The sequence below is a fragment of the Leopardus geoffroyi genome, chromosome E1 (assembly GCF_018350155.1).
Source record: "Leopardus geoffroyi isolate Oge1 chromosome E1, O.geoffroyi_Oge1_pat1.0, whole genome shotgun sequence".
Classification (NCBI taxonomy): Eukaryota; Metazoa; Chordata; class Mammalia; order Carnivora; family Felidae; genus Leopardus; species Leopardus geoffroyi.
Window position 1 is genome coordinate 2,931,241 of NC_059330.1, and position 9,627 is coordinate 2,940,867.

Sequence of the window (9,627 nt, forward strand, 5' to 3'; positions counted from 1 at the left end):
TAGGATTCAAACTCACATCCCAAATCTGAAAGGCTTTTTCCTTGCCAGAGCTCCTGGGGTCTGAGGTCTAGAAGCTGCTATGATCAGGCCACCCCAGGTGATTCACATTTATTTTCTCCTAGCTGAGAAAAATCTCAGACTGTGGGGCTCCTGACTGGCTCAGCGGGTGGGTGGGGCGTGAGGCTCTTGATCTTGGTGTTGTGGGTTCGAGCCCCACGTGGGGTGTAGAGATTATTTTAAAAAATAAAAATAAAACCATAAAAAAGAAAAGAAAAGAAAAATTTCAGCTCGTGTGACACTCCTTTACCCCCTCCTTATCCTATGTCCTCCCCTTCTGGTGCTGAGGGGAAATAAGGAAGGGAAGAAGATACAGAGGGGAGGCGGGAGGGAGGTGAGGGGTTGGGGGGAGTAGTGAGAAGGTCGGTCACACCTTCGGAAGACATTTCCAAAGAACTTAGGGAGGCTGCTTTTCTGAGGACCGACTCCCTCTCCTTCTCCCTGCTCCCTCTGTCAGCATTTTGGGGTGGGGTCAGGGCCGAGGATGTGGGAAGAGAAGAGAGGACCCTCAGAAACCGCAGCTCTTGGGGGGTGGGGCCCGTGACCTTGGGCCCCTCCCCCACTTGACTGTCCCGCCCCCGGAATATTGGAAAGTTCCATGGCAGTTAGGGGCCCCGTCCTACTGAATAGGTTGTTTCTTTCCCAGACCCCAGGCCCTGTGGTGGCAAGGACTCTGCCTGCTACAGATATTTAAAGGATGAGGGACCACTGAGCCCAGCAAGGGAAGGGGGAGATGGGGTGGAGGTTAGGAGGAGAGACAGGGAATGCTCAAGATGGGGGCAGGGGACTTTAGGGCTGGATTTCCCGGGGCCGGTAGGAAAAAAGGATGAGCATCCAAACCCTGGCGAGGGAAGGGGGGGCTGGGAAGCAGGACGGGGCGGAGGGGAGCCTGGCCCAAGAAGAGAGCTGGCCGGCTGACCCCAGCGGTGACAGGCAGGTGCCCGGGGAGCACCCCTCAGAGCCCCGGAGAATCTCCGTGCTGCCCCTGTGGTGGAGGATGACGCACAGCTCCCGCTGGGTAGCGCGGGTGCTGGCCTCGGAGCTCAGCCTCGTCGCCTTCGTCCTGCTGCTGGCCATGGTGTTCTCCAAGAAGTGGCTGTGCCTCTCCGGGAGCCGCGTCTACCAGCGCTGGCCCACCAACGTCAGCACGAGAATCTACGCGTCGGCTAGTCTCATGTCCATGGGGCTCCTGCACCTCTGCAAATCCAAGAGCTGCTCCAGCTCCGAAACCGGGAAAGGTGAGACCCTCCGCGCCCCCGTCGCCGCCCCGGGGAACCGGCCCGCCTCGGTCGCGCCATCTGCGCCCTGTGGCCTCGTCCCTTCCTTCTGGTCGTCCCCAGTGCTGTTTCCCTGCAAGATGGCCTCACCGGCAGAGACCGCCGAGGATCGGTTTTCATTCTCCCGTCCGTCCCGGCCGGAGGGTTCTGCCTGACCCAAGGGAAGGTACCATTGCTCTGGAGGAGCTCAGAGCCCAGTCTGCGCCTGTGACAATGTTGCCAGGGGCACGACTCTCAGGGAATGTCAATCATTCAATCACATAACATATATTGGGAGAAGAGCCTCCTTGGAGGTGGGGATTTCCTTCCTCTAGGCTTGCAGACCCGGAGCTTCAGGGGAGTCCCCAGAATGCTCTCTCCCAGGCCCGGGCCCCAGCCTCTTTTCTTCCCTTCTCCCTCAGGCCCTGCTTTTCTGGGCCAGCTCTGGGTTTCCGTGTCTGGTTTCCCTGCTCCTTCCTTCCCCGCGTCCTTGCAGCCTTTCTCTTGTAGTTCTTGTTCGTCTGACCTCCCCTCCCGGCGCTGGGCCTCCTTTCTCAGCTCTCGCGCAGAACCAGAGCGTTTTTGTTTTTGTTTTTGTTTTTTTAACGTTTATTTATTTTTGAGACAGAGAGAGACAGAGCATGAACAGGGGAGGGGCAGAGAGAGAGGGAGACACAGAATCGGAAGCAGGCTCCAGGCTCTGAGCGTCCAGCACAGAGCCCGACGCGGGGCTCAAACTCATGGACCGTGAGATCATGACCTGAGCTGAAGTCGGACGCTTAACCGACCCAGCCACCCAGGCGCCCCTGTTTTGTTTGTTTTAATGTTCATTTATTTACTTTTGAGAGAGCGTGAACATGCAGGGGAGGGGCGGAGAGAGAGGGAGACGCAGAATCCCAAGCAGGCTCTACCCTGTTAGCGCAGAGCCTGACGTGGGGCCTGATCCCACAAACTACGATCATGACCTGAGCTAAAGTTAAGAGTCAGATGCTCAACCTACTGAGCCACCAGGCACGCGTTAAATTATTTATTTATTTATTTATTTATTTATTTTGAGAGAGAGAGAGAGAGAGAGAAAGAGCATGAACGGAGGGGAGGGGCAGAGAGAATCCCAAGCAGGCTCTGCCATGTCAGCACAGAGCCGGACCCGGGGCTCGATCTCGTGCACCGTGAGATCATGACCTGACCTGAAATCAAGAGTCCACTGCTTAACCCACTGAGCCACCCAGGCGCCCCTATTTATTATTATGTGTTAAAGATTTTATTTTTAAGTAATCTCCATGTCCAATGTGGGGCCCGAACTCAGAACCCCAAGATCAAGAGTTGCACACTCCACCGACTGAGCCAGGCTTTAAAAAAAAAAAAAAAAAAAAAAAAACTGAACAAATTTTGAATGGTTTTTACGCAGCTGTACTCAGTCTTCATAAACAATTTTATATCTTCTAAATTATTTTAATTTAATTTATAGTGTTTTAACTATGTCTATAAAGATACAGTAAACGTTTCCATATTATGATAGATGGGACATTGGTTCAGTCAGTTGAGTGTCCGACTTCGGGTCTGGTCATGATCTCATGGTTCATGGGTTCAGGCCTCACGTTAGGCTCTGTGCTGACGGCTTGGGGCCTGCTTCGGATTCTGTGTCTCCCTCTCTCTCCGCCCCTCCCCCGCTCATACTCTGTCTCTCTCTCTCTCAAAAATAAACATTAAAAAAAAAAAAAAAGAACCCTTGCCTATTTAATAAGTGAAGGTCACATTTCATTGTTACCTCAAATGTGCATATCTTCGATTATTAACGTTTTCTCGTAATTACTCATTTGATTATATATTTTTTTCTCTTGTGAATCCCGAGTTCGCCCTGTATTCTCATTTTCTCCAGCTAGTTTTAAGCTGTGGGAAAATCACCCGGTCTTCGGGGTGGCTCGGATAACCTTCTGCCTGACCCTGGGGCTGGGCTTTGTCCTCACCGTCTGGTTGCACCTGCCGTATCTACCTGGTCTGAAGAGACTGCCCTTCTTTAGCTGGATCGGGACCATCCTGAGCTTCTTTGAAGGTACCCCTAGCTCTGGGAATGGAACTCAGTTTCTCACAAGCCTCCTGGGCACTCCTCCCTCTTCCTTCCTTTGGGGGGGGGGGCAGGGGTGTGGATGGGCGCTGAGAATGGAATCCCATTTCCCCCCGTCCCTGGAGAGGTGGAGTTGGGTGGGGCTGCGCTAACTCAGCACACAAGGGAGCATCCTTGGGGGATTCTTCGGTGAGAAGATCTCTTGGCTTCCTGTCTCCCAGTTACCTTTATCTTCTCCACCCTCCTGCTGTTCCCTATTAACCTCTGGGTCTTTGAGTTGAAGAGGAATTTATCTGTCCCCATCGGCTGGAGCTATTTCATAGGCTGGCTGGTGTTTGTCCTGTATGTCGCCTGCGGTGAGTGGCCTGGCGGCCCTGGGAAGGAGGTGGCTCAGGGCAGAAGGAGTGTGGAGGGAGGGAGGGGCTGGTAAGGCCCGGAGGGAGGGAGGGAGGTTCTTAGGATTCACGTCCCCTTGGGCCTCACCTCGCCTGGCCTGCCGCTTGCTTTCCTCCGTTCTCCACATTTCCTGTCCCCCATCCCTGTGTCCTTTGCCAGCGGCCCTCTGCCACTTCAACCACAAACACTTCTGGAGCGTGATCATGAACTGTCCCAGCCGGGCCGCGTCCTGCAGCAATGGTTCCAGCTCAGTACAGAACTTTCCGAGTGAGCCGGGGGCCTCACACACCTCGGTCAAGCAGGAGGGAGTCCTGGATCCCGAGCGAAAGAAGGCATCTCCGTAACCTTTTCCGGAACCCTGGCGCCGACTTCGGCCGCCTCTCGTCCGAACCCCTCTCCTCATCCTTTCTCGCAGCCCTGGGTAGGTTGGCTCTCCTCACCTCGAGGACTTAGAGAGGGAGGATTTTAGGTCAGCCTCGCACTTGTCCTCCTTGTTCCTGCCGCCTGACAGCGGGGCCGATGGGGGAATAAATTGTCTCTTGCTTACCGTGTCTGGGAGTGGTTGAGACAAGACAACAACTTGAAGAAGGCGAGGGGGACGCCTGGGTGGCGCAGTCGGTTAAGCGTCCGACTTCAGCCAGGTCACGATCTCGCGGTCCGTGAGTTCGAGCCCCGCGTCAGGCTCTGGGCTGATGGCTCAGAGCCTGGAGCCTGTTTCCGATTCTGTGTCTCCCTCTCTCTCTGACCCTCCCCTGTTCATGCTCTGTCTCTCTCTGTCCCAAAAATAAATAAACATTGAAAAAAAAAATTAAAAAAAAAAAAAAAAAAAGAAGGGGAGGAAGGGAGCGAGAACAACTTCGGTTCCCGACTCTTCCTGCCTAGGAGCCTGTGGGCTCGTCCCGTTTCTCCCACGGCCCACTTGTGCCCAGGTGAAAGGCGTCTCGAGAGCTACGCCTTTCCACACTTCGTTACCCGCATCCCAACATCTGCTAGGAGGCAGGGGGCGTGAGGAGGAGAGATCACTTATGACCAGTTGGTTTGCAGGGAGTGAACGACTCAAGAGCAAACTGGCCACAAGGTGAGAGGCAGGTTACCCGGGCTGTGGCTGTACCCTGTGTGCTGGGCAGCCATCCCGCCTCCTGTGTCCTCAGGTGACCAAGAGGTCCCAGCGCCCTGGGCCAGGGTACCACCGGCACCGACTCCGACTCCAATTCCACCCCGACCTCCGTCCACACCTCGTCCTCCGCCACTCCGTCACGAACACGTGCGGCACCTGCCTGGGGCAGCGCCGGCAACGACCCCTGGGATTCAGACATCCCGCACGGAGAGGCTGGTCTCCCAGGAGAGCCGCTGTGGCCGATCTGTCGCATCCTTCCAGACGGAGCCGCCATGCCAGCCAGCTAGAGGAGAGAAGGGACGGAATCCGAGTGGGGTGGGTAAGTCTTAGCGGGTCGAGCCGTCCGACACTGCTGTTTCCGCAGTTACATGCTGCCAATTTCATCAGGCTCAACCTAATACGTCTGACTGGTTTCTATTTGATTTCTTTTGGCTCTTTTGAGATCCTTGTCCCTAACCGTACCTGACGAGCGGTGTGCAGCTTCTTGGCTCCAGGCAAACAGTCTGAGCAAAGAATATGTGGGCTTTCACGTAGTTTCCGGGATCAGGAATCTGGGAGCAGCTTAGCGGAATGGTTCTCGCTCGGGGTCTCTCACGGGGTCACAGTCAAGATGTCAGCTGGGGCTGCAGTCATCTGAAGGCTCGACTGGGGCCGGAGGATGTACCTCCAGTGTGGTTCGCTTGTACGACTGTCGACGGTTCCTTGCCACGGGGGCCTCTTTCATGGGCTGCTAGGTTGTCGAGAGCTCGTGTCCCCCAGAGTGAGTGATCTAAGAGAGGACGAGGAAGGAGGAGAAGGAGGAAGTGTCCGTGCCCTTCATGACTTAGTCTTGGAAGAAATACACTGTTACTTTCACCACGTAAATCAGCTGAAATTTCAGAATTGCACTGCATTGCAAGGGAGGCACTAAGTCCTCCTCATGGGGCCTTTAAGGATTATTCCAACAAAGCCGTGGAAATTGCACTCGGAGAGGCATTTGAAATTGGGGGATTCATTCTATCCACAGGTCCTAGAAGAGGTCCACATTCCACACGGAGGCCACATGGAAGGAGAGCCCAGAGAGCAGGCTCAACCACGCAGATGGGGAGCTGAGAGAGTGAGGACCCGTGGCCAAGTGCCTTTATTGGGGTCAAGCAAACGTCTGAGGGATTTTCATTGGTGCATTTGGATGTCGCTAGGTTATAGTCAGGGGAGGGCCAGAAGAGGAACTTGTGGCGGGAGCCAGCCTTGTCACACTTGGTGCACCTGCCACCTGGTAAGGGGCTCACGGTCTCATCGTGGAGCTGTTGAGGCATCCGGCAGAGATGAAGTTTTAAGCATTCATGACACGCTGGCCGTCTGTTATGGGCTGAGTTGTGTCTCCCCCAGAATTCATACGTTGGAGCCCTAACCCCCAGGACCTCAGAATGTAACTAGCTGGAGATAGGGTCTTACGAGGTGCACAGGAAAGACCAGGCGAGAAGGTGCACATCTACAAGCCGCGTAAGAGAGGTCTCAGAAAGAGACCGAACCTATTACACTTGACCTTGGACTTCCAGCCTCTAGAATTGGGAGAAAATAAGTTTCTGTTGTGTAAAGGACCTCGTCTGTGGCGCTTTGTTACGGCTGCCTTAGCAAACAAATGCGCCGCCTAAATTAGGGCCAGATGCGGGTAAGGCTCTTTCGATGCAATGCCTTAAATACAGGGAGTCAAGTGCACGTCCTCTCAATCTGAATACCTGTGAACTAGAGAGACATGTGACCACCCCCCACACAGCCAGAAACCATGGCAGGGCAGTCAAGGGGTAACCCTGACAGATGCTACTGTTTAAAAAGGGGAGGGGCGCCTGGGTGGCGCAGTCGGTTAAGCGTCCGACTTCAGCCAGGTCACGATCTCGCGGTCCGTGGGTTCGAGCCCCGCGTCGGGCTCTGGGCTGATGGCTCAGAGCCTGGAGCCTGTTTCCGATTCTGTGTCTCCCTCTCTCTCTGCCCCTCCCCCGTTCATCCTCTGTCTCTCTCTGTCCCAAAAATAAATAAACATTGAAAAAAAAAAATTTAAAAAGGGGGATAATGACATATAATGAACACTGAGTAATGTATAGAATTATTGAATCGTTATGTTGTACACTTGAAACTAATGTAACACTGTATGTTCATCATACTCCAAAAAAAAGTGGGGAGGGGAATATGAATGAGAGACACAACGGGGAGTCCTTGGTTCATAGCACTTCTGAAATCCGGCTGGGAAAACGTTGAAATTTCCTTGATCGAGACTCAGTCCTGGAGCGTCCGGGTGGCTCCGTCGGTTGAGCGGCTGACTTTGGCTCAGGTCATGGTCTCATGGCTCATGGGTTCGAGCCCCACGTCGGGCTCTGTGCTCACAGAACAGAGATTCTGTGACTCACTCCCTCTCTGCCTCTTCCTGCTTTCGCTCTGTCTCTCTCTCAAAAATAAATAACCACCTGAAAAAAAAAAAAAAAAAAGATTCAGTCCTCTTTCTCCCCAGCTGCAAGTCTCCGTGGGTTTTTTTTTTTTTTTTAGATGTAACACACATGCCATAAAATGTACCATTTTAAAGTACGCAATTCAGTGGTTTTAGTATATTCACAATGTGCAACCATCACCGCTATCCCATTCCAGAACACTCTACTGCTCTAATTACTCCCCATTCCCTCCATCCCCTGGAACTAGTCTATGTTCTGTTTCTCTGCATTTGCTTATTCTGGACATTTCATATAAATGGAATCGTACAATACCCAGCCTCTTGTGTCCAGTTTCCTTTGCTTAGCAGAATGTTTTCAAGGTTCGTTCATGTTATTCAACTCCGTGATGAGAGACAGAGCCCTCCCAGCTGTTGAAGTTGGAGGCTTGGAGGCAGTAAGAGACCAACATGGGCATCGGTCTATCGGTATTGAGTTCTGGCTCAGCCTTGTAGGTTCTACTGTATTTTTTGCTCTCTTCTTTTCACGCCTTCCCTTCCTGACTGCCTACACTGATTAACTTCAGGTTCCAGAATTAGGCACGGAAGCGACAGCCTTACATAGACTATTTAACTGGTTCCCCACCTGCAAAAAATAAATCCCTTAGTGGTTCTGTTTCTTTGGTTGAACCTTGACTGATAGGCCAGTAACGCCATCTGGGCCTGCTATTCAGCCCATCCTCTGAGTTTTAAAATTTCATTCTATTTTTTTTTCAGTGCTAAAGTTCCCCTTTAGTCGTTCTATGTATCTTCTATCTCTTCGTGGAGACTTTCTATGGTTTCATTTGTTTTAAGCCCATTTGTAATTGCTCGTCGAAGCATTTTTACGCCGCTCCTTAAAATCCTTGTTGGAAAATCCCAATGTCTAGGTCATCCCAGGGTTGGCATCTGCTGGGTATCTTCAACTCATTCAAGTTGAGCTTCTCTGGGTTCTTGGTATGATGCATGATTTTGTATTGTATCCTGGACATTCTGGTATTACATCATAAGACTGTGGGTATTACTGAAATCTCCCGTTCCAGCAGGCCCTCTCTGACATCGTGCCATGGAGGAAGGGAGTGTTTCCTTGCTACAGCCAGGTGGGGATAAAGGTCCTGGCTCCCCACTCAGCGTCCTTGGACACCCTGGGCAGGGGTCCAAGGCAGCATTACTGCTGGTCCAAGGCAGGATTTCAGGTTCCCCACTAGGCTTCCTAGGTGGGAGGGGGAAGGGTGCCTTGATACTCCTACCCATGTGGCCTCTCTGTGATGTGGGGTGGCGGCCTTTTTTGCTCACTGGATGATAGTGAAAGTTCCAGCTTCCCACTCAGCCTCCTCTGACAGAGGCGGGCGGCTGGTGAAGTCCAGGATTCCCATGTGGTCCCCGTTCTTCCTGTGTGTATGTGTGTGTGGGGGGGGGGTTGTTACCTCTTGGTTGGAATATAAGTCTTGGTTGCCCCCGGGTCTTGTCTGCCAGCACCCCGGCAGGAGGTGGGGGTGGCGGGGGTGCTAGGAGAGGTGTCTTGTTATAGTCTGTTGAGGGTGGAGGCCCAGGCTCCCCCACTCAGCCTCTGCTGACCAACATGGCAGAAGGGCCACGGTGTTCTCCATGGTGTTGGCTGGATTAATGAAGTATTTTCTATAAGTTTTCGGTCTTGTCAGGTTGCCTCTCTCCTGGTCTTTTGGCTAGAGAGAGCAGATCTTTTCTGTGTGTGTGTGTGTGTGTGTGTGTGTGTGGTTTTGGTCTGCTCCCACTGGCATTTCCAAGTTACTGGCTTGTCCAGCACCCAGTCTGCGATGCTGTGAGGCAAACAGTATTGCACCACTCACTGTGGTGTTGTTCTAAGCATCCAAGATGTCTAGCCAGACCTTCTTGACTCCACCTTTCACAATTTTCTTGTATTTGTTCTTTTAATGTTTATTTATTTTGAGAGAGAGAGAGAGACAGAGAGTGAGCAGGGGAGGGGCAGAGAGAGAGGGAGACGCAGAATCCGAAGCAGGGTTCAGGCTCTGAGCTGTCAGCACAGAGCCCGACACGGGGCTTGAATTCATGAACTGCAAGATCATGACCTGAGCCGAAGTTGGACATTCAACCGACTGAGCCACCCAGGCGCCCCTCGTAGATGTAATTTTAAACCAGAGAGTCTGCTGGATCCAGTAGGAGCCATGGATCTTCCTGTGGTGGTCATTCGCGCTGTTCACCAAGTATTTCTAGGTTTTGCCTTCTGGGGATATGCTAAGATTGCACCTTCGGGCTCCGGACGGAGTCACGTGACTAGTTCTGGCCAACAAATTGTGCA

General features: G+C 52.7%; 1 protein-coding gene across 1 annotated transcript; it reads left to right on the forward strand.

The window, feature by feature from the left end:
- Nucleotides 1-883: 883 nt before the first annotated feature.
- ODF4 (outer dense fiber of sperm tails 4) lies at nucleotides 884-4,320 on the forward strand. The gene is made up of 4 exons (XM_045490025.1): nucleotides 884-1,295; nucleotides 3,193-3,366; nucleotides 3,600-3,734; nucleotides 3,934-4,320. Exons 1-4 carry the CDS (start codon nucleotides 884-886, stop codon nucleotides 4,116-4,118), a joined length of 906 nt encoding a protein of 301 aa, XP_045345981.1. The 3' UTR covers nucleotides 4,119-4,320.
- Nucleotides 4,321-9,627: the final 5,307 nt, after the last annotated feature.